At 46.3% G+C, this 24,493-nt stretch overlaps 1 protein-coding gene and 1 long non-coding RNA gene across 9 annotated transcripts in view; one reads left to right on the top strand and one right to left on the bottom strand.

Moving 5' to 3' along the window:
• Positions 1-24,493, top strand: part of HDAC5 (histone deacetylase 5) — a 124,955-nt gene that overhangs the window by 92,085 nt on the left and 8,377 nt on the right. For all 8 annotated transcript variants that reach the window (XM_088655518.1, XM_088655513.1, XM_088655514.1 and 5 more), the window contains 12 exons: positions 491-702; positions 2,046-2,369; positions 4,091-4,256; positions 5,580-5,713; positions 10,958-11,078; positions 13,502-13,551; positions 15,257-15,364; positions 16,067-16,122; positions 18,203-18,290; positions 18,395-18,514; positions 21,202-21,299; positions 23,796-23,914. In XM_088655518.1, the coding sequence (XP_088511644.1) occupies positions 491-702; positions 2,046-2,369; positions 4,091-4,256; positions 5,580-5,713; positions 10,958-11,078; positions 13,502-13,551; positions 15,257-15,364; positions 16,067-16,122; positions 18,203-18,290; positions 18,395-18,514; positions 21,202-21,299; positions 23,796-23,914 (1,596 nt within the window). The remainder of the gene's footprint in view (positions 1-490; positions 703-2,045; positions 2,370-4,090; positions 4,257-5,579; positions 5,714-10,957; positions 11,079-13,501; positions 13,552-15,256; positions 15,365-16,066; positions 16,123-18,202; positions 18,291-18,394; positions 18,515-21,201; positions 21,300-23,795; positions 23,915-24,493) is intronic.
• On the bottom strand, positions 322-2,792 carry LOC148683806 (uncharacterized). The gene is made up of 2 exons (XR_015946604.1): positions 2,364-2,792; positions 322-759 (listed from the first exon to the last, which is right to left on the bottom strand). It is a non-coding gene; the product is annotated as an uncharacterized LOC148683806 (long non-coding RNA).

Genomic DNA, 24,493 nt, shown 5'->3' on the forward strand with positions numbered 1-24,493 from the left:
ATAGGAGAGATTTGTTCTGATTGTATGTAAATCCAAGCCAAATAAATTTATTGTACTAGCCATTGGCCATGACAAATCTGAATGAAAAATAAATACAGGCAAAACGGGTGCCACACCACAAATAAGAGTCTCTATATTTAGATCTCTGCTTCTCCCTTACAGTTCACTGCTACATTGTCCAGGGTCTCCTTTCTTATCTTTTTGGCTACCAAAGCAAAAAAGGGCGACTTAACGAATCACAGAAGTGTTTGCCTCGCTAAAAAGCCCTAGGGCCTTCTCTGCCGGGGAGAGAATTTTAGATGAATTTGTAAAATTTGAAAATTTGATTTAAAATGTTATTTATTTAAAAAAAAACACTGCCAGAAACCACTCATACGAATGAAAACAAACCCTGAGGACTAGCAACTTGTCTTTTTGAAGCAGACTGCGGTGGCATATTGTCGAAAGTGCCTAAACGATCGCCTCCCTCTCTCTCCCCCCTCCCCCACAGTTCCTCTGCACGGCCAGTCTCCTCTGGTGACAGGGGAGCGTGTCCCCTCCACCCTGCGGACGGTAAGCAAGCTACCTCGGCACCGCCCGCTGAGCCGCACCCAGTCGTCGCCGTTGCCGCAGAGCCCTCAAGCATTGCAGCATTTGGTTGTGCAGCAACAACACCAGCACTTCCTAGAGAAGCAGAAACAGCAGCAGATCCAGCTGGGAAAGGTGGGTAGAGCAGGAGGAGGAGACAGCTCACTTATCACAGTTGCACGTCAGGTGGCCCTGAATAATAATAATAATAATAATAATAATCATAATAACAATAATTTTATTATTTATACGCCTCCCATCTGACTGGGTCGCCCCAGCCACGATAAAACGTCAAACATTTAAAACTCCCCGATACTTGGAAAGCGAGCGAAGCCCCAACTGAAAGAAGATTGGCAGCTTAAGTTGACAGAATACAGTGGTGCCTCGCTAGACGAAATTAATTCGTTCCACGGGTCTTTTCTTATAGCGAAAAAATTCGTCTAGCGAATCCCATAGGAATGCATTGAATTTTCTTTGCCCATAGGAACGCATTAATTGAATTTCAATGCATTCCTATGGGAAACCGCAATTCGCTAGATGAATTTTTCGTAAAACGCATTCGTCTAGCGAGGCAAGCTCCGCTCGAAAAATCCTTTCGTTAAGCAGAAATTTCGTTAAGCAGGGCATTCGTTAAGCGAGGCACCACTGTATGCGCAACTTGCAGACGTAACGTATGTATGGAATAAGAGAGCAAGAAGAACATACGTTCAAAGAAGACTGGAAAACATTTATGGGAAATAATTGTGTACAGCAGAAAACGCTGGCAGCTTTAAGATAAATTCAGCAGTGTAAATAATCTTTGACAGATGTAATAATGGAATACCGATTGGAATAGTTTTTGTAAAATACGTATGCAGGCCTATGAGATATGCAGAATGAACCGTGGAAAGAGAAGAAGGGAAGTTGTTGATATTTTAAGTATGTAAAATGTTTGTTTGAAATTGTAAAACAGAAAATTTAATTTAAAAATTACATCTAAAAAGGCTTCCCATTGCAGGGCTGCCTTCAGGTGTCTTCTAAAAGCTGTGTAGTTCTTTCTCTTCCTTGGTATCTGGTGGGAGGGCGCCACTACCGAAAAGGCCCTCTGCCTGGTTCCCTGTAACCTCACTTCTCGCAGTGAGGGAACCGCCAGAAGGCCCTCGGAGCTAGATCTCGGGGTCTGGACTGAACGATGGTGAATATAGTGGCAGCTGTATGCTAGGCTAGCAGAGTACCCCCTGCTCCCCGGGACTGTGACACCCTTCTTGGCATCTCCCTTTTCTAGTATAGGGGATTTGAGATGCACAGGTATTTCTGTCAAGTTTCCTTTCTGCTACCAGCTGAGGAGGCTGGACTGGGGCTCAGAGACTCCTTTCGGTCTGAGTGCTGGTTCCCCGGTGGCTCGATATGCCCTCCCACCCTCCACCAGCTGCAAATTGGCCATCACGGCTCAGCAGGTTCAAGTCCTCTTTCCCTTTTCTCGCCCGCTTCGTTTGCAGATCATCACCAAGACTGGTGAGCTGCCGCCGCCCCCCACCACCCACCCGGAAGAGACCGAAGAGGAGCTGACAGAGCAACAAGAGCCCTTGGGCCTAGGCCTCAGCCACGGACCCTTTGTGGTAGACGGGTCAACAGAGAGCGAGGGCACGCAGGATGACCTGGAAGAGGAAGAGGAGGAAGAAGGAGGCGGAGGAGGAGAGGAAGAGGAGGAACAGGAGAGCGTGGTGGAAGAACAGGGCTGTCTCCGATTGAAGGACGAAGCTGGGGAGAACAGGCTCGAAGAGGAGCAGGAGGTTGAGGAGCTGGGAGTGACTTACAGGCAGGTGAGGCCGCCATACGAATCTGTTGTCGAAATCTGTGTGGGAAGAGTCTCTTTCAAAGGGTGGAGGCGTATAAAAAGGAAGGGTGGCTTGAAATCGCGCCCCATGAATCAGGGGTCACCTGTGCCTGCCCCCTCAAACATCCACAGTGTATGAGAGACTTCCTGCTCTGTTCCTTTTCGCACCCATGCCTCGGGACTTTTTCAGAATTCCACATAGGCCCACCGGGCCAGGAAGCTGCCTGTTCCAACCTTTCTCGTTGGGCTGATCCACCAGGGCTGCCCTTAAGTTCTTACGAGTGAGTAGAAGATAGCCAGCCTCTCCTTGTGTGCAGGGGCTGGATGGCGCCTCCTCTCAATCCTTTCAGCTCTCTTGTTCTGCAAAAGAGGGCATAGAGCTAAGGTGGCACAGGAGCAGCAGGCGAGAAGAAGCCCCAGAGCATCGGGGAAGCGCATTGCCAAAGGACATGAGCCTGGAGAAGGAGGCGGAAGGCCGCCTCCAACCCACATCCCTCACCCCCATTCATCCACGCCAGCGGTGGCGAAGACTCCCGAAGAGAAATTGACTCATTTCCCACCTCTCCGCCACCCTCCCTTCTGCCCTTGCTTATGTGCATCCCTTCCGCTTCTCTACGTCCTCCTTAAGGATGAGTCACTTGTCTTTCCTTCTTTCATTTCTTCTGCGCACCTAATTATTTCATCAGCCTCACACAGGGATGTGTGTTTGGCAGGCAGATGAAAGGCTCTGTCTGCAGGGGTGGAGCGGGGTGGTGGGGGTGGGGGTGGAGAAGAGGCTTTGTAAAGAAACTGGAAGAGGGTAGTGTGGGTTGAAAAGAGTGTAATCTTGGAAGCTTAGCCAGGAGAGCAATGTGAGTGTTGCAAGGGGTCTGTTGGATGTAACAGTTATGGGAAAACATGTCTACAGCAGTCCAGTGTTTAGGGTTAATGAGAGATGTGTACCATAAATAAAACCACTGTTAGCTGGAAGAGCATTTTTATCGTAGGCTCATACTGTGAATGCATATTCTACCCACAACCCCAGTTCAGGTTTGCACATTGGGGTCTGTGACCATCCGGCTCACGGGGGTTGCATGAAATTGCTGCATAGGTTGCGGTCAGCTGGTTTGTGTGCCAAAAAAGCTTAGTCCTTAGAATCCCATCTCAGACAGAGAATTCGGCGTCCTGAGACTCTCGGCTTTCATGTTTTGTTTTTCAAAGCGAGTTGCCCTCCTTTTTGGCAGCGGAGGTAGACTTGGGTGTGCAGAACAGCACCTGGGGATGGGGGCGGGCACAGGGCAAGCAGGATTTCTGCTGGGAGTAGTGAGATCTCGCTACCCAAGTTGGCTCCGTGCTTCTCCCCAGCAATAGTTTGAAAAGGGGAAAGAAGTTAAAGCAAGCAGTCATATGCCTATGTTTGCAACATGTACAATTTATTACAAGCTACAGCTGTTCGGAGCACACACCGTCCAAGTCGCTCTTGGTGTGCAGAAATCTGAGGCTTCAAAGTGCAGAATGTATGCAGTTCTGTATGTACTGGGAGGAAGTTTTCGCACAAATGGATCAGTGAGCACAGTCTGCCTCGTAGGTGCCCGTACAGTTTGGCTAAACCTGACCACACATTTTAAGCTGCTTAAGTGTTAAGGTAACAGAGCCATTTGAATGTTCTTTCTCTCTCTCCCCCCCCCCACTTTTTTTTGGCTGGTCTCCTGTGCACAACTCTGGCAGGTGTTTGCAGATGCACACCAACTGCGGCCCGTTCATCTCTACCAGACGCCCCTGAGCATCAGCACTCTGCCCCACCAAGCCCTTGGCCGCACCCAGTCATCGCCTGCCAGCACTAGCCTGAAGAGCAGTACAGCTGAGCCCTTGGTCAAGCACCTTTTCACTACAGGTAGGAGCCGATATAGACCCCTCTCGCGGAGACTGGGTATACAAAGGGGGATATACCTGCCCATCAAGAAGCAACATTCCCTTTTCTGAAAGCTCCTGTTCTGGGTGTGCAAGGAAAAGACATTCTGCACGTGCTTGGGAATACTCTTTTGTTTACTCCAGCGTTTCTCAACCACTGTTCTGCGGCACACTAGTGTGCCGCGAGACGCTGGCTGGTGTGCCGCGACGTGCGGCGACGAGAAGGGCGATTTGCATTGTCACGTGCCTGGCGGCCGCCAATGTACAGCACTGACCCACCGGAAAGCAATATTTCTCCCCCTCCTTTCCCAAAGCTCAGTGCAAACGAGCCTGGTGGCCGCCAATACGCAGCGCTGACCCGCCGGAAAGCAATATTTGGCAAGTGTTTCTTACAGTCATAATTATAATATAGGGCGGCACAGAGTTAAATTTTTTAACTTTTTTAATGGTGGTGTGCCTCGTGATTTTTTTCACGGAACAAGTGTGCCGTGGCCCAAAAAAGGTTGAGAAACACTGTTTCACGGCTCTGGAGCTGAGGTCTGCGTCAAATTCATTCCTTTCTGCAGGGCGCAACTCTGTCAACCGCCGTGCAGGCTGAGCCTGGGTGTGCTTTGGGGCAGCTTGAGGTGTTGTAGGAGGAGCCTTGCTTTAGTACGGAACGCTGGGATGTTTCAGGTTCCTTGGGGGGTCTCTTCCTTGTTCTTCGGCCCAGGGAGTTCCTTGCCAGGATTGGTCAGTGATTGGGGCAGGCCGAAAACATGTAGTGACCAAGGCCAAGTAGAAAACAGCGCCTCTCCCCTGGTCAGCAAAGGGGAGTAGAGCCTGAGAGAGGTGGTCTTGGGGGCAGAGGCATAAAAATATTCAGTTTGCTTTTGACTTTTGTCACAGCAAGTTTCTCACTCGGAGCTCACCTGGGCTCCTTCAGTAGGGCAGGGCAGTCGAAGGAGCAGGATTTATTTTGAACCAGCCACCCCCCATTTTTTTTTTGCCCTGTGTTTTGTGCTGACTCATATGGAATACTGAATGCAATTGAGCATGTGCAGAGTGTGTTTCCTTCCACACAAAGGACATAACTGCCTCCTATACCCCAGGTGTTTTTTTGGGGGGGGGGGAGAGAACGGCTTTCAGCACGGAGAGTGCAATTTCCTTTGAACTCCTGCACCTTTAGTTCCAAAAGCCACTCAGATTAAATCAAAGCACTGGTGGTTTGTGAATCATTCCAGCATTGCCATGATCTCACTAGTTTCCCTTCTCTTTCTCTCCCCCGCTCCGCCCCACTATCCTTCTTTCCTGTCCTCTCTCACAGGCTTAGTTTATGACACTTTCATGCTGAAGCATCAGTGCACATGCGGAAACACTAATGTTCACCCAGAGCATGCTGGGAGAATCCAGAGTATCTGGTCCAGATTACAGGAGACAGGGTTGCTAAGCAAGTGTGAGGTAAGAATCTTCAGAATGGAAACCTTCTGCCAGCAAATGGTAAGGCACCTAACAAGGCCTTGGGCTGAAAGGGTGAGCAAATTTTAGGGCAGGTGTTTCCCAAACTTGGGTCTCTTGGCTGTTCCTGGACTACAGCTCCCATCATCCCTAGCTAGCAAGTCCAGTGGTCAGGGATGATGGGAACTGTAGTCCAAGAAAACAGCTGGAGGCCCAGGTTTGGGAAACACTACTTTAGGGAATGGTTTTGCAGCGTCAGGAGGCGCCCCCTCCCCCCACAAACCTGGAATGTCTGATTAAGAAGATCATTCCCCACCCTGAAACAAAGAAACATAGGTCTGCAAAATCACAACCAACATCTCAGGTACAAACGAGTGTGTGTGTGCGCGTAAATATATATCACACACCCCAAGGATAGGTCCTATGTACAGTGGAACCTCGACTTGCATACGTCTCGTCTCGCAGACACCGGGTTTGCGGCGATTTACGCACACGCGGAAGCGGCTTCTGTCATCTGTGTGTGCCGCCGTCTGCGCATGCGCAGAAGCACACTACCCCCGAATGCACATGCGCAGAAGGCGCCTCTTCTAGCGTCCCGTTTCGACCAGCGGACGGACCTCCGGAACGGATTATGTCCGTAAGTAGAGGTTCCACTGTCTATAGACACAGTGCTTTCTCCAGAATGGTCCAGTGCGTCCCAGGGAAACTCAACACTCTTACAACGTCAGTTCATGCGCATTATTCTGCAGATACCTAAGAGTGAAGGAACAAACCTATGATACCCATTTCTGTACGATATGAAAGCCCACGTTCCTGCATGAAAAACATATATGTTCTCCCCCCCCCTCCCCATTGCTCCCTGCCCCCCAGTAATTTTCAAGCAGGTTACTTTGTTACGTTTTTCATGCAGGAACGTGTATTGACTTTATAAGAGTATTGACTTCCCCCCCTGGGCTGAACACATCAGTTATGCATTTGAACGTTCCTGGGGAAAACATCTTTGCAATCTCTTCATGTCTGCCACATCTTCAAATTTAGCTATGAGGGTGAGTCTTTTTGCTCATTTACTTCCTTAACACTTGCAAACTGGGGCGGTGGTGTGGGGGGAAGCTGTGTAGAACTGATGTCTCTGCATGTAACAGGATCCTTGAGTTCCTGAGAGAAATTGGGTTAAATCCAGTGATGGGGAGGTTGTTGGCCAAATTGCGTAGGGCCCTGTTTGGGTATTTTTTTGTTATCAGATCTGCCCATTTGTGGAAAGATCAAACACACAAAGCGGCAGAGACTAGTCGATTTATTGTGGCATCAGCTCTTGTAAAACAGAACCCACTTTGTTACAAGTTTTCCTGGTAGGAAGAACGGAGACTCCAGGTCAGACTAATATGTTGTTTATGGATTCAGACCATGAGTTGAAACTGTGGATCTTAGGAAATGTGGTGTTAGGTGCAAATGTGGCACAATGCATTATTTGACCATATATACTCATGAACAAATCTGCTTTTAAAACGGGTGAATTGACTGGCTTCTTGTTGACTTCTCAGCTACCATGCATCACGATCGCACACAAATATGTGCATTAAGTCTTTCTGACACAAGGCCCAGGTGCTGTTACAGTGTGATAATTTTTTAATGGTTCACTCGCTGGTCATTCTGTCTTTGCATTTTGGTACGTAAAGAGCTAGGCTTTATTTTCCCAGTTTGCTAAAATAATTAATTGATTACATCCCACTTTTCTCCTAAGGAGCTCAATGTGGTGTGTGTGTGTGTGGGGGGTCCTACCCGAATCTCCCTTTTATCCTTGCAAACACCCTGTGCGGTAGCTTAGGCTGAGTGAAGATTTGAATTCCTGCCCACCCAGGTTCTAGTCCCAGCACTTAACATGACTTATAAGTGAGAGTTCCTTGATTCATGCATAACAGCGTACTCCAATAATTCAAGCCAGGTCTTTGCACTAAAGCCAGCAAGCAGGAGGAGGAGGGTGAGGGGTGAGGAAGGAGTGTCAGCACTCATTCTTGGCTTCCGATCTGCACCATTACGTAGTACTTGCAATAGATCATTGTGCTTCAGTATTATATTGTATTCTTATAGCCTGTGGCTCAAGCAAACACCCCCCCCTGAATCATTTTTTTAACTGATTGTAAAATAAGAACAGTGGTACCTCTACTTACGAATTTAATGCGTTCTGAACGCACATTCGTAAGTCGAAAAAAATTGTAAGTCGAATCCCATAGGAATGCATTGGGAGAAGAAATTCGTAAGTAGAAGCAACCCTATCTAAAATTTTGTAAGGAGAAAAAATCCTATCTAAACCACATCCAAGATGGCGGGCGGAGCTCCATTCGTAAGTAGAAACATTCGTAAGTAGAGTTATTCGTAAGTAGAGGTACCACTGAAGTTGCATTATACCAGATCAGCCTGTTAGTCCATCTAGCTCTCCATCAGCAGTGGCTTGCCGGGCTCTCAGATAGGGCTCTTCCTTTCCTGCAAGCTGTAAACTTGACCTTTTTGGGTGCAGATAACCAGTGACTGAACTTGGGACATGCTCTCCCACTGAGCTATGGCCCCTCCCTCCCCAGTGGCATGACACATGTAGCCAACTAATTTAGGCCACATGTGAAAGCACCCAGGTTTGTCGTGTTGATGTGCCCATGCAGGGCGATAGCATAGCACCGTCACTGACTCCTGTGTCCGTGTATTCAAATGGATCAGAGACCATGAGAGTGTGCCAAAATGGATGAGAGAAGCACAGGAATCGAAACCAGGTTATTTGGCTGCTTCTGAGTCTTGAAGCGTTTTGGAATCAATGTCAGGGTGCTATCACAAGTGATGCTAAGAATACCTCTCTTGTCTCCAAGTGGCTTTATGGAAAAACAATAACCACAACCCTGTGAATGTGGTTGATGTAGTGCTTGAAACAATAAACATCCATTTTTAAAGTTAAAGCGACAGTCCTTGGAAATGTGGCTGTTACTCAGTTCAGGTGATCTGGGTCATCCTTTTGCCACAAACTAGACATCATCGTTTTGTCAGTTTCCATGTTTTCACCATAGCAACGGTAGGGTCTCTTCCTAAGGACTTGACCTCTTCTCCAAAGGTGCAATATTTCTAAGAGTGTGAAGGCGTTAAATGTTTGAAGGTGCATGATGCAAGTGGGTGTGAAGTCACTCTGGGCAAATGAGACATTTTAAAAGTACTTGCATTTGTATTCTTCTGTGAAAGCACCTTCAGTTTATAGCATAAAGGTAAAGGTAAAGGGACCCCTGACCATTAGGTCCAGTCGTGACCGACTCTGGGGTTGCGCGCACATCTCGCATTATTGGCCGAGGGAGCCGGCGTATAGCTTCCAAGTCATGTGGCCAGCATGACAAAGCCACTTCTGGCGAACCAGAGCAGCACACGGAAACGCCGTTTACCTTCCCGCTGTAGCGGTTCCTATTTATCTACTTGCATTTTGACGTGCTTTCGAACTGCTAGGTTGGCAGGAGCTGGGACCGAGCAACGGGAGCTCACCCCGTCACAGGGATTTGAACCGCTGACCTTCTGATCAGCAAGCCCTAGGCTCAGTGGTTTAGCCCACAGCGCCACCTGGGTCCCCACAGTTTATAGCATAGGGGTGTTCTTATAAGCCTGATAATGGCACTCCGGATTCTGCTACTTTTATCAGTTTAGATTTCATGGCTCACAGAGCGATCCTAGCCATGTCTGCTCAGAAGTAAGCCCTATTCAACTCAGTGGGGCTTGCTCCAAACTAAATTGGCTTAGGATTGCAGCCTATCGTGACTCCCCCAGAGAATTGGTGGTGCACAGGTATCTATTTCACCAACAACCTTAAGGTAATGAGCAAGCTCCGTCTTCACCAACCTTATTCTGCCTGGTGAAAGGACACAATGCAAGAAGCAACACAATCAAATGCATTTTATTATGACCAACTAAAACAAAAATGCATACTTGAATATCTGTGGTGGAATATTTACGATCCAGATTGTACTCACTCTGGATATTACAGGAAAGCTATTGAATGCTAAGATGCAAGCTGCGTACTGTTGCCATGCCGTTCTGATGCTTTATGCTTCCATGCTTACGCACATAAAAAGCAGTTTGCCTAGTTGCACTGACTTGATGCTGTTAACCTTCCTTGACGTAGAAATGGGAAAATAGACAATCAGTTGTATAGAAGCAGGTTCCAGTTAGGCCTCTTTGGTCGGGATTCAGCAGTTCTTCAAGGGCAGTGGAATTCCTGCCTGTCCATCCCTTCACTGGGTCCTTGCCTTTTCTTCCATTGCATGGAATGTAACTCAGCGGACTCAGCCACTTAGTAGGAGAGTCTTTGGCTGCAGATGGGTTGCTTGTCGTTCTTTAAAGTAGCAATTGCTCTGCCAAGTGTTATGCGTTATGTTTTTAAATCATTGTTAGATGCTTCTGCTGGTGACTGGGGAAACCCAGCCAGGTGGGCGGGGTATAAATAATAAATTATCGCCGTCCTTATCATCTTGGGCTCAGGTTGGCAACTAGTGTTGTTTATGGGACACTATCAGTGTGTGGCTGACAAGACCTGAAGAACTAGTGTATCTGAAGAAGTGTGCATGCACACGAAAGCTCATACCAAAATAAAAAACTTAGTTGGTCTTTAAGGTGCTACTGAAGGAATTTTTTTATTTTGCACCACACCTGGCTAGACTCAGTCTCCCTGTACAGGGGCGGAGGAAGGGGGTTGCAGAGGGGTTGGTCCGCCCCGGGTGTCATCACTGAGGCGGGTGACAAAATGCCGGGTGGCACTCATCACGGTTGCCTGCAGTGTGCCCGAGCCACGCAACTTGGGCGCCCGCAGGTTCCGTGCTGCCCCAAACAGTCCGCCCGCCTCCTCCTCCTGTAGGACAGCGGAGTGGGAGGAGGCAGGCAGACTCGGAGGCCCTGCAGAGTGTCCTGTCCTGGCTCGCCCCGCTCCTGCAGGCGACTGGCCCCACCCCTGGGCGCAGGGCACACATGCCACCCCAGGTGCCCGATTGGCTTGCTCCGCCTTCTGTCCCTGTCTCCTGTTACTGCTGGTTTCCTTGTGTTGGCTTGGCTCGTGTCACCACAGGTTCCCCAACAGTACTCCAGGCTGACATTTCTCTAGATAGAAACTGGCATACAGTTAATACATCCCAACCATGACGCGTTGATGAAAAGCATCTTCAGAAGCAAACCTGATGTTGCTTCTGGAAGGTGCCTTCTGCACTAATCTCTGCCTCTTCTCTTTGCTAATAGAGGATTCGAGGTCGGAAAGCCACATTGGACGAGATCCAGACAGTGCATTCGGAACATCACACGTTACTATATGGAACTAGCCCGCTTAACCGGCAAAAGCTCGACAGCAAGAAATTGCTAGGTACAGTATCCTGCAGATCACATGATTCTGTTTTTCTTGATTCATAATCTGTAACGATTTCTTTAACCATGATGTGTACATGATATTGTATTTCTCTGTGTAGTAGGCAAAGGCGGAAGATTTTGGCTTAAGTCTGGGGAAGAAGACGTACAGTCCATTGCAAGGCCTCTAATATCAAAGCTTTAAGCAAACACTACTGTATTTTTCATTCCATTCTTCCTCCTAAAAGGCAAGAGGAAATGTCTGTGTGTCTTATGGAGCGAATGTGTGGTCCTTGGAGCTGAATTGCCCAGGGGCTAAAGGCAGATCCTGCTTTTAAAAAAAAAGAGCTAAAGGCTAACAAGAGGGAATGAAAGGAATCCGCTCAGCAGCTGGTTGCAAGAGATCAGGGAGGGAGATAAGAGAGCTAGCTCCCTTCCCGGCCCCTTGCCTAGGCCTCAATTGTTGTCTGCAGAGGGAGACATGTGCCTGGTTGATTAGATTATCTGTCTGGAAACTGTAGAAATGGGTCCCTTTCCTTTCCTAGAGCTGCAGAACTATGAGTTGAACCCCATAAAAACAGGATTTTTTCCCTTTGCAAGGAAACTCAGCAACTTTGAGCTGATCCTAAAAAATGGGGCTTTCTTCCTTTGCAAAAAAGATGCACAGCTGTGAGCTGATCCTTAAAAAATGGAGCTTTCCCCCTTTGCAAAATAAGCTTCCTCAAATATATGATGGGGGGCAAAGGCACCTAGGCCTCTAGGAGTTGGCTGCTATGCCTAGGACAATTCAAGAAAGCATTTTCCCCCTTGTTTTCCTCCTCTAAAAACTAGGTGCATCCTATGGAGCGAAAAATACGTGATTTCCGCTTTAAACCTTTCCTCTGCATCTTTAGGGACTAGAAACTTTCTCTTCATATAAAAGCTGCAAGTTTCCCTGAATTTGATGGGTGAAATGGGAATTGCCCTGTGATTATGGCAATGAATAGTCATCTCTGAATGCATACATGCACTGCGTGGGTGCAGTTTGCTGTGCGTAATTTTATCGGCTTCAGCTGGTACAGTACCTGTGGCTGTTCTTGGACTGGGATAGCTTGGTCACAGTTGTTGTTGTTTAGTAGTGCAGGCTTTAATGACTTCAAGATGGGATTGCTGCAGTGCAGTCCGCGCGGGGCTTCTCTTGTCCTTGATCTGGAAGCTGCACTTAGTGCAGAGTGTTGTAGCCTAACTGCCGATGTAAATGAAACCCTGTCTGCATAGAAACACCTCTGCTCAGAGATCTGTGCCAGCTGCCAGTTTGTTACCAGGTCAAATTGAAAGTGTTGGTGTATAAAACCCTTAGCAGCTTGATTCCAGCCTACTGCATATCCTATATAATAAAATCCCTGTGTCTCTGCGTCCAGTATTCCCTGTGCCCCTGGGTTTGCGCTACTGCGCATGTGCCCCACGGACACAGGGATTGGACGCAGAAACTGGACGCACACACCGCGCACTCTCCCCACCGATGAAGAGAACCAGAACCCAGTAAACGAGCCACTGGCAGCTTCTCCTCACGCCTCCCACTCGAGAGCGGCTGCTGCTGCTGCGGGACAGCGAGATGCTCAACGAAGCCGCCAGCCCTGCCGGCGCCGCCATCTTCCCGCACCCCATTCTCCTGCCTGCTCAGCGCTCGGCCTCTTCAGCTGCTCGGTGGTCTGCCGGGGGAGCCTGGGGCCCTCGGTGCGCACATCCCCGCCGGTGGAGGCGGCGATGGAGGCGACGCCTGCGTGGTCCCAGGGCTTTCCCTCCGTTTCTGCCCGGCCGCCCGTTATGCCTGCCTCTCTGGGCGGGGCGGCATGAGTCGTCGTCGTCGGCTTCTCCTATAGCCGGGCGCCGGGGCTGCGATCCGGCCTTGCCGCGGCCGCTGCCGAGACACACGCTCTAGCACCCGTTATTTTAATGGGCCTCAAGATACTAGTAGTATATATGTTCACTCAGCTGCTTTGATCCACAGAATTGGCACTTTTACGAGTTCATTCCACATGTGCAAGGAATCGATATTTCACTGTGGCATCCCCTACACTGTGGAACTCCCTGCCCTTTGATATTAGGCAGGGACATCTGTTGTATTGTTTTTGGCACCTGCGAAAATACTCTAAAACAAGCCTACCTTTAGACATCTAAATTTGACATGGATTTTAATGTGCAACTGTATTTTATCATGTATATACCTAAAACTGCTGGTTTTTATCATGTATATATCCAAAACGGCTGGGTAAGTTTGTTTTTACCATATGTAAAATGTACGTGCTATGCAAACTGCTTCATTGATTAATCATGTGAAATAAATGAGTAAATCTATTTGGTGGAAAGGACCTGGTTCTCCAAAGTGAATGCGGATGAAGGACATGTTCGCTACCTGCTTTGTGTGTTTTATTATTTTCTCCTCCATCCCTCTCTGTACAGGTCCCCTTACGCCGAAGATGTATGCCGTCCTCCCATGTGGTGGAATCGGGGTGAGTATGTGGCCGTCAAAGGAATTTGGCAGTCAGCGGTTGATGCTTAGGGAAGGGAAGGGATGACGTTGTCCCTCTCACCATCCTGATGAAACACTCCTTTATACTTTTTCACACGTTACGTTTTTTTTCAGGCACTACTAAATAAGAGCCCACCTTTCCTTGGTAAATCACTTTGTGGGCAAGTTATATTTTCTGGAGGGGGCGATGGTGTGAACATGGTTAGCATGCTGGCAGGCGTGCTAGGGTTCAGGATTTCCTTTAAGATATTAGCTCGCTCTTTCTTCTTGGTCTTTAGAATTTAAAAATTGGGATGGGGAGGAGAAGAAACAAACCCTGATCCTGTTGGGTGTTTTTTTTTCTTTCTTAAACACAAAAAGTAAATTGAGAACAAAAATGTGGCAAATAGAGATGAATCGAAAGGTGTGTTGAGGTGTTTGCCTTGACACATGGGCATGCTGTATCTGTGAACAGGGAGCAAAGGCACACAGGTAAGCCCTGCATTGCCCCCCGTGCTCAGTCCCCGGGAAGGTCTGCAAGGGGATTCTACTTGCATTCACTTGAACATGAGAAGAAAGAACTCTGTGCAGTCGGGGACACTGATCAAACAGGGTCTCTGATCTCTCAGAGGAGTCTATTCACGTTCCAGTGAACATGATTGGACACTTCCTGCAGATCTTCCCATGCAACCAGGGAGTGTTGGGAGCTGATGTGCAGGAGGACATTGGGGGTGGGACTTGTGTGTGCACCAGGGTGATGACTTTTTCATTTTTTTCCCCTCAAAAATTATTTCCTGTAGCACAAATGGATGAACTTTTGCCTATCAATGACTAAAATGAGGTATATTTCATTGAAATATTAAAAAAGGTTACGCACAAACAGTTTTTTTTTTGTATGCCGTTTTACCATTTCATAAAATTGTATTAACAATTCCATATATATTTCGTATCAAATTTGGACACAACCCCCACATTCCACAATGGGGAGTGTTCTTAGCAACATAGGGTATACAAATGTCACACCTGCGCAAGGTAAAAGCCCCTTTTTGGGACCTCAAAACTCAGCCAGCAGACCCTGCCGGGCATGCTGGGAAAAGAACCTACAGGAGAGGTAGCAAAACATCGTCCTCTAGTGGCATCTATACTGTTACTGCAGCTAAAAAAAGCTTCCTTGTGTGTTTGACGACCCTATATAATGTTGTATATATGTGACTCTAAAGCTTGGGTTCAATTTTATATCTGCTTACAGTGACTTCAAAAATGGTCAAAAAACTGATTAAAAAAAATTAAAAATCATTTTATGCGTGAGTTTTTTTTAATCAAATCTCTTTGAAAGTAAGATTTTATCTAATCTTTAATGAAAGCTCATCAAATTATGATACAGAGAAATGAGGTTGTAAAAAAGTCATCACCCTAAATTGCTCACCTCTGCTCCTTGTCCACACTTCAAGCATGTTCAGGTGAATGACTGATCATGCTTAAGACATTAAATGAAGCATTGGCGGAGACACCCAATTCGAGCTGACTGTACATTCCCGCAGCAAAGGCTCGCTGCTGCCAATCCATGTGTGTGTGTGGAGTGTGTGCCTTTCCTTCAGGCCCCATTCCCTTGCCGCCAAACCAAGGCAAGCTGAACGATACTGCTCTTCTCCCCTCTTGCAGCCCTTAGCTTCTGCCAATGCTTTGCTCTGTACCTTCCACGGCAGGTTGACATCGACACAGTGTGGAACGAGATGCACTCGTCCAGCGCGGTCCGCATGGCTGTTGGCTGCTTGGTGGAGCTGGCCTTTAAAGTGGCGTCTGGGGAGCTTAAGGTAAGTCAGGCCCGATGAATGGGCAGCTTCTCCATGTTGCAGCCCCTGGCCCTCTCCTCCCTCAACTCTAATTCTTGTTCTGAAGCACAGCTGGTTGGACATGGAAGAATTACGCTCATGTGAACCTTGCTTGGTTCCAGCTCACTTTGGCTGCTGCTGTGTGTACAAAAATCCCAGTGATTTAAGCTGTGTGTTTCTGAGCTTGGGCAGAATGTCAGTTAGCTCCGATAAGAAGCAGCTGCTAAAAAGAGCTCATGTAAGCACCGGTATCTCAGCAGCATGCGTAGAATACCCGTTGGTTGGAAGTTGGTTTTCCTTTAGGCATCTTGGTGTGCATCTTTTCCCCGAATCCCATTTTTGCTGCACTCCATGATCTCATTCTGTGGGTGGAGGGATGGCAGACCCAACTTTGGGTACTGAAATCAATGGGCTTTTTTATCCCAGGTTTACATACCCTTCTGAAGCTTACTGGGTGGCTTAGGACCGACCATCGTTTCTCAGCCTAGCCTACCTCATAGGGTTGCTAGGAAGATTGTGTGTGTGTGTGTGTGTGTGTGTGTGTGTGTGTGCGCGCGCACACACACACACACACACACACACACTTTGTTCAACACCCTGAGGTCCAAGTGTTGTGAATCAGAACAAAAAGCAAAGATTAATACATGTGTGAACTTGTGCACTTGTATATTTTTCTTCTTGCAGAATGGATTTGCTATTATCCGGCCACCAGGTCACCATGCAGAAGAATCCACAGCCATGTGAGTGTGTAGCATAAATGAGGAGGAGGGATATATGTTATTAACTAGAAACAAACAAATCCTCCTCTTTTAAAAACAATGGTTAAGATGAGATGGGGTGGTTTTCTCACTGCATGAATACTATTTTATGTGTGTTTCTCTCTGTTTGTGTTGTATAAGCTGCTTTGGTTTGAAATCCTGTCCTCTCCTATTTGAGTGTGGTTCTCATCATGGAATTAAACACATCTCTTTTCAGGGCTTCTTAGGGGAGCTTCCTACTAGTTTTCCTGCCTATCTGAGACTCAGATTCCCTCCATCTGTGGCAGAGGGTATTCTGAGTGGGTTACTTCCTCAGACTAGATCCGAGGAGTGTTGTTGTTGTTGTTTAGTCGTTTAGTCGTGTCCGACTCTTTGTGACCCCATGGACCATAGCACGCCAGGCACTCCTGTCTTCCACTGCCTTCCGCAGTTTGGTCAAACTCATGTTTGTAGCTTCGAGAACACTGTCCAACCATCTTGTCCTCTGTCGTCCCCTTCTCCTAGTGCCCTCAATCTTTCCCAACACCAGGGTCTTTTCCAGGGAGTCTTCTCTTCTCCTGAGGTGGCCAAAGTATTGGAGCCTCAGCTTCACGATCTGTCCTTCCAGTGAGCACCCGGGGCTGATTCTGAGTGGGTTACTTCCTCCGACTAGATCCGAGGAGTAGGGCTATGCAAATTTGTCAAAGCTTTGCCCGTTTTGTGTGGGGGGGAGAAGCTCACCTCCTCCACCCCGCCCCCTTTAATTCCACTTATGCCCTGCACCAACACAATTCTTTAAAGAGCCTGCTGAGTCACTGCTACACTGAGTGTAATCTGGGAGTTTTTCTATCCTCCTTTCCAGTGGATTAGGTAGTTCAGAAAAGAAAGGACCTGGACCAAACCTTTGAGTTGGATTCGGACTTTGAATTCCTGCTGGAATCAATGTGAAATGTTGGTCACGTTGACTAGTTTACAGGTGAAACTCGGAAAATTAGAATATCGTTGAAAAGTGCATTTATTTCAGTAATACAACTTATTATTTATTTGTCTTTTAATTTTTACAAATGCTTTCTTTTGGAAATTCCACAGTAATAAAGCAAATAGTTACAATAATACAAAAATAAACATCACTATTACAATTCATTAATTACATTATATTTATAATTAACCCGCCTAACGACAAACAATTACAATTACAACAAATAAAGGCTTGACATATCTCGCATTGCATGTCATGCGTCTATCTCATATATTGGTTTCACATTTAAGTTGCATTACTGAAATAAATGCACTTTTCGACGATATTCTAATTTTCCGAGTTTCACCTGTAAGTCCCATTGATTTCAGTGCAACAATTATTGCACTGAATGTTGCAATAATGCAACAATTAACTTGCATTACTGCTTCCCGGAGATACAGTATCTTAGTTGACTGGACATGCCCGAGTCCATGAATGGGGTGGCCAAGCCTGCTGTCTGTGCTGTTGCTTTCCTGCCCACCCTTCTCTTGATACTGGGCATGGTGTTTATTATCAAAAAAGCCAGTGGCAAAGCTGTTCTATATTTTTATGTTACAGGTAGGTAGCCGTGTTGGTCTGAGTCGAAACAAAATAAAAAAATTCCTTCAGTAGCACCTTAAAGACCAACTAAGTTTTAATTTTGGTATGAGCTTTCGTGTGCATGCACACTTCATCAGATAACTTCATCGTATCTGATGAAGTGTGCATGCACACGAAAGCCCATACCAAAATTAAAACTTAGTTGGTCTTTAAGGTGCTACTGAAGGTGTTTTTTTATATTTTTATGGTAAGCAAAGTCTGGTATCTGGGCCAGCGTAAACAATTTAGTGGTGAACAGGATGTGATGGGATTGTGGAATGCTCATGTGCATGGATGTATACCTGTTTTTAATTTCCCCCCCAAAAAAGCATTCTTTGGTTGTGTGTTTTAGGACGTTTTTCCTAATGTGTAGCTGATTGCAACATATTCTCCTCCTCACTCCACAAACAAGTGAATGAAGCAAAGTAATCATCATCATCACCCCTGACATTTCTGATAATTCATTTCTCCCCTTTCATTTCCCAGGGGCTTCTGCTTCTTCAACTCTGTTGCCATTACTGCCAAGCTCCTCCAGCAAAAGCTTGCCATTAGCAAAATCCTCATCGTGGACTGGGTAAGGGTCTCTCACTCCGCGCCGCGCCTGAAGCTGCTGCTTAGGCTTGGGTTGACGTGTCCCTATTGGCTAACCTCTTTCCCGGTTTCATTCTTCTCTGGCAGGATATCCATCATGGCAATGGCACCCAGCAGGCATTCTACAGTGACCCCAATGTGCTCTATGTTTCTCTACACCGCTACGACAATGGCAATTTCTTCCCAGGCAGTGGAGCTCCTGAAGAGGTGAGGGCAGTGCCGGATTTACGTATAAGCTAAACAAGCTATAGCTTAGGGCCCCACTCTCTTGGGAGCCCCCCCAAAAAGTTAAAGGGGGGAAAACCTGGATGTACATTTCCAAAATATAAGATAAAAAACCAAATAATATAAAACCTACATACAGCAACAGTGTTTTGTGTTGTGTAGGCCAGTGTTTCTCAACCTTTTTTGGGCCACGGCACACTTGTTCCGTGAAAAAAATCACGAGGCACACCACCATTAAAAAAGTTAAAAAATTTAACTCTGTGCCGCCCTATATTATAATTATGACTGTAAGAAACACTTGCCAAATATTGCTTTCCGGCGGGTGAGTGTTGTGTATTGGCGGCCGCCAGGCTCGTTTGCACTGAGCTTTGGGAAAGAGGAGGAGAAATATTGCTTTCCGGTGGGTCAGTGCTGTTCATTGGCGGCCGCCAGGCACGTGACAATGCAAATCGCCCTTCTCGTCGCCGCACGTCGCGGCACACCAGCCAGCGTCTCGCGGCACACTAGTGTGCCACGGAACAGTGGTTGAGAAACGCTGGTGTAGGCTCCTATGATGTAAGTAATGAGCCCTGCCTGCTAGCCTGCTCCCTAAAATATCACTGGTTTGCTCATTTCTATATATAGGGTGCCTACATTCTGCATGTGCAAATGACTTTAGATACCTATTAGGTCCATAAATTACCATATAGCATATATTCAACACAAAAAACAGTGACAATTTGTTGTTGGCAAAGGACAGCTGGACATATAAAGGGCCCCATTACCTACAGTAGCTTAGGGCCTCATCAAACCTCAATCCAGCCCTGGGTGATGGCATACCTTTATTCACCTCTGGAGCTTGGTTTTGCAATAATCAAGATGTTGGTGCTGAATCTAGCTTGAAATCCCTCCCTAGGTGTTTTTTTTTTAACACCCTCTTTTTAACTCCCTGAAGCATTCGTAGATGCATCAGTAAAGGATGCAAAAGCAGGGCGCGAACAGAGGTTGCTTTGCGACCAAGAAATCTACACTGGCTCCTATAAGGAGTTACATCAGAATGCACCTAAAGCAGCTCTGTAGAGGAGGGAAGAATTGCAGGTAGAAAGAGAGGTTTATCCCCCAAGAACTGTTTGAGAGAAGATTTTAATCAGTTAACTTTGTCATTTTGTTCAGGGAAAGGTTTTGTAGTCCAGGAAATGGCTTGGGACGGGCAGAGGTTGGAATGTTGCCGAGGGTGCTGAATTCACAGAAATCCATGCATGTACAGGTGAAACTTGAAAAATTAGAATATCGTCGAAAAGTGCATTTATTTCAGTAACACAACTTAAAAGGTGAAACCAATATATGAGATAGATGCATGACATGCAAAGCAAGGTATGTCAAGCCTTCATTTGTTGTAATTGTCATAATTTGTCGTTAGGCGGGTCAATAATAAATGGAATGTAATTAATGAAATGTAATAGCGGTGTTTATTTTTGTATTATTGTAACTATTTGTTTTATCGCTGTGGAATTTCCAAAAGAAAGCATTTGTAAAAATTAAAAGACAAATAAAAAATAATAAGTTGCATTACTGAAATAAATGCACTTTTCGACGATATTCTAATTTCCCGAGTTTCACCTGTATGTGTGTCCTGTCTCTTCTGACCCCAATCATTTGAGACGGACCGGCATTTTCTCCAGCAGGTGTCCTGCATTCTGCTACCCATGCCTCTCTCTCTCTTTCACTTCTCTGTCGTTCTTCTGTTTTCTCTCTTTTTTTTTTAATAATATTTTTATTGATTTTATAAAAGATACATTAAAAAAGAAAAACAAGAAAAAAAGGTACAAAAACGATAAAAAAGTAAAAAAAAAAAAGAAAATATAAAAACATCACATAATCTTATTAACATCTTATCATCGACTTCCCCGTCCCCCCTGCCCGACTCTTTTTTTTCTCTCTCTCTTATACAGCTTTTACGATACTCACGAATAATTAAACAATTCCAATTCTTAATCTTACATCACTACTATTATTTGTTCAAACTTTGGTAACCCTCTTAACTTCTTCTAATTACATCCTTTAGCCTCTAGTTTCTCTCTAAGAAATATATCATATTCCCAAATCCTCCCTCTTTATAAAGTTTTACAATACTTCTTAATTCTTCCCCCCTTCCTCTCCTGGGTAGCAGTTCCCTCAGAGCCACCCCCAGATCCGTAATCCTTAGACCTTGAACCTTAATCCTTTCCAATTCTTAAACTTCATAAGCCGTCCTTTAAATAAAACTTCACAAAAAATACATTTTTACCCCACACCCTCCCTGAGCCACTCCATTCCAGACCATTCTCCACTTTTCCCCTTTTGTTGCTTTAAATGCTCAGCCTGTCTCCCTCCCATATCTTCATTTTCCTTGTCCCCCATTATCATGAGACTTCTGACTGGATTGTGTCCCTCCTCTCTCACTAGAGAGACACCAAACCAGTCCCAGTCATCTTTTTCAACCACAATTTGATTGTCTCTAACTGAGGTCTGGCCTCCCTCTCTCACTGACAGGCCAGAACCCCAGACTTCGTCTCCATCTGGAGAGTCTTGAATCCAACAAAAATCCTTCTCTGCCACTCTCACTGCCCCTTCCCACTGGCAGCTCGGTGCATGATCCAAGCTGCGAATAAGAGCCAGCATTTGTTACTTACGAGGCTTCTCTCTTCCAGGTTGGCAGTGGGATGGGTGCAGGTTACAACATCAACATTGCCTGGACTGGTGGAGTGGACCCTCCCATTGGTGACGTGGAGTATCTGACTGCCTTCCGGTAGGCCTGCTGGCATTCACTCTCCCTAACTGGGAATGGGGCTTTCTCTGCCAGGGGTGCCCACACACTGGGTTTCCACATTGAGAGGGTTTCCCCCGAAGGGTTTTGTGTGCACCAGCAAACTTCAGCGTTCTCACAGGCCTGCCGCCCAGACTGCTCCTTTTATGCAGGTGGTGCTGTTATGATCAAGGGACGCGGGTGGTGCTGTGGTCTAAACCACTGAGCCTCTTGGGCGTGCTGATCGGAAAGTCGGTGGTTATTAATCTAGCAAGAATGACGGCAATAATCAGAAACATATCTAAACAGAAATCTCTAATGGAATGGGAATGTGTAGAAGTGTATTTTAGGAAAAAGAGAATAAAAACTGAGTTAGCGATTTGTTGGGACTAGAGCCACATGGGGATATATTTACATTTATATTTATATCTATATCGATATTTTGTAAGGATGGAGAAAGTTAGAGATAGTAGAATAATAATAAAAGGGTAATGCAAGTAAAAGGAGAAAATATAAGGAAAGCGATATATAAAGGGTTTGGAAGAAATTTTAATTGGAGTGCATGGATGATTTTATTGCAGGATTGTAAAATTGTATTAGTTATCTGTCTGTCCATTTTTTTTGTTGTTTATAAGTTTGTATTCTTTTTTGTTTATTGATATGTTGTTCTTTTAAGACGAGAAATAAAGTTTATTTATTTTTTTAAAAAAATGGAAAGTCGGTGGTTCAAATCCCCATGGTGGAGTGAGTTCCTGCCAACCTATCAGTTCGAAAGCACACCAGTGCAAGTAGATAAATAGCTAACGCTGTGGCGGGAAGGTAAACGGCGTTTCCGTGTGCTCTGGCTTCCATCATGGTGTTCTATTGCACCCGTAGCAGTTTAGTCATGCCGGCTACATGACCTGGAAAGCTATCTGTGGACAAACGCCGGCTCCTTCGGCATGAAAGCAAGATGAGCGCCGCAACCCCATAGTTGCCTTTGACTGGACTTAACCGTCCAGGGGTCCTTTACCTTTTAACTTTTACCTGTTATGATCACATATAAAGGACTAGCACATGGAGAATTGCAATTGCTATTAGGTACACAGGGTAGAAATAATAATCATTTCACTTCTAATTTGTATACTGCCTTTCTATATTGCTATACACAAGGCGGTGTACAAGCTGAAGAAAAAAAACAAAATACCCAACATAAGACCACACCCCTTACAACAACCCGATCCAATACAAAAAAGCCGTAATAAAAACATAGCTTTAAAATAAACAACTTATATCAAAGTACAGGTAGGTAGCCGTGTTGGTCTGAGTCGAAGCAAAATAAAAAAAATCCTTCAGTAGCACCTTAAAGACCAACTAAGTTGGTATATATATATAGGGTCTGACACTTCTGTTTCTAGTGTATCTGAAGAAGTGTGCATGCCCACGAAAGCTCATACCAAAATATAAACTTAGTTGGTCTTTAAGGTGCTACTGAAGGAATTTTTATATCAAAGTAACATTCAATAATCCATTAGATTATCATAGTGCACAGTAAAATATCAGCAAGCAATAATTAAACAGATATTCACTCTTTAATAATCACCATAAGCTATAATCAATAAAAAATAACAGCAAGTCGCAACATGTAAAATACCACGATACATACAAAACCATGCAAAAGGATCCAGTTGAGAAACAGAGACACAACTTATTTTTAAAAAAGAAACATCCCTGAACTCGTCTTCTCTCTTCTCAGCTGCTTCTGCTGTTCTTAAATTCATGGTCTGGGAACGGCTCTTAGGGCTGGAGGGGTGGGGCAAGGCTGTGAACCAGCCTGAGATCTACAGGTATGGGGCGGTATACACATTTAATAAATGATAATATAAAACAATAAAGCAGGTGGGAAAAGCCATTGCCTGATGGCCAGCACAGTCTCTCTCTCTCCTCTCAGAAGTCTGGTCCTTCCCTTGTCACTGGCTTCCCCCAAACTGGTGCTCTCCACATGTTTTGGACCATAACTCCCATCATCCATGACCCCATTGGCCATGCTGGTTGAGGATGCTGGGAGCTCAAGCCCAGGATTTCCGGAGGGTACCAGGTTGTGGGCGGCTGCCCTATCCTAGCTAGCACCTTTTTCGATAGGAGTCTAGGTAGGGAGGCATCAAGGAGGAAGCTGCTGTTGGGGCTGGAAAGCAGTAGACCAGGCATCCCCAAACTTCGGCCCTCCAGATGTTTGGGACTACAATTCCCATCATCCCTGACCACTGGTCCTGTTAGCTAGGGATCATGGGAGTAGTGGGCCAAAACATCTGGAGGGCCGTAGTTTGGGGGTGCCTGCAGTAGACCTTTCTGTCCCCTTCCATGATAATCCCACAACCCCCTCAGCAGAGATGGGTGTTAGATTGAGTCAGTGTGTTGGGGAAACGAGAAAAGTAGGAAGGTGGGCATGGCTCGAATTTCCCCTGTCGCTGTCGTGTTTCCTCCTAAGAGACCTCTAAGGGCTGTTCTGTGTCTTCCCAGGACTGTGGTGATGCCAATAGCCAATGAGTTCTCCCCAGACGTGGTCCTCGTTTCTGCTGGCTTCGATGCTGTGGAGGGACACCTGTCCCCACTGGGTGGATATTCTGTCACAGCCAAATGTGAGTGTGGGTCATGTGGGAGGGGAGGCCCCCTCGCCTCGGTTTGTAAATAGAATGAGCCATTCACATAGAGCAGTGGTTCCCAATCACAATGTGTGCAAGGGTTAGGCGATATCTGGTTTTCAACATTGCAATAGCTCACCAGCTAAACACTGCAATGTTATCAGCAGCTAAGCCTCACAATATCACCAGCTAAACACTGCAATCTACCACAGTGTCTGAGTATGGAAGTATACAGAGGCGAACAAGACAATGTCCAGGCAACTACTACTACTACAGTGGTACCTCGCAAGACGAATTTAATTCGTTCCACCAGTCAATTCATTTTACGAAAAATTCGTCTTGCGAAGCACGGTTTCCCATAGGAACGCATTGATTAATGCGTTCCTATGGGCTCCGGGGGACTGGTGGCGGCGGCACTTGCTCGCTTGGCTCGGGGAAGGCAGGCGGGCGGCAACAGCCCCGGCAAGCAACCAAGCGCCACTGCCAGTCACCCGGAGCCGAAGTGCAGCGGTGCGGGGGCTGTCGCCGCCTGCCTTCCCCTTGGCTCGGGGAAGGCACCCGGTGACAAGCCCCGGC

The sequence above is a fragment of the Zootoca vivipara genome, chromosome 12 (genome assembly GCF_965207765.1).
Source record: "Zootoca vivipara chromosome 12, rZooViv2.hap1.1, whole genome shotgun sequence".
NCBI lineage: Eukaryota > Metazoa > Chordata > Lepidosauria > Squamata > Lacertidae > Zootoca > Zootoca vivipara.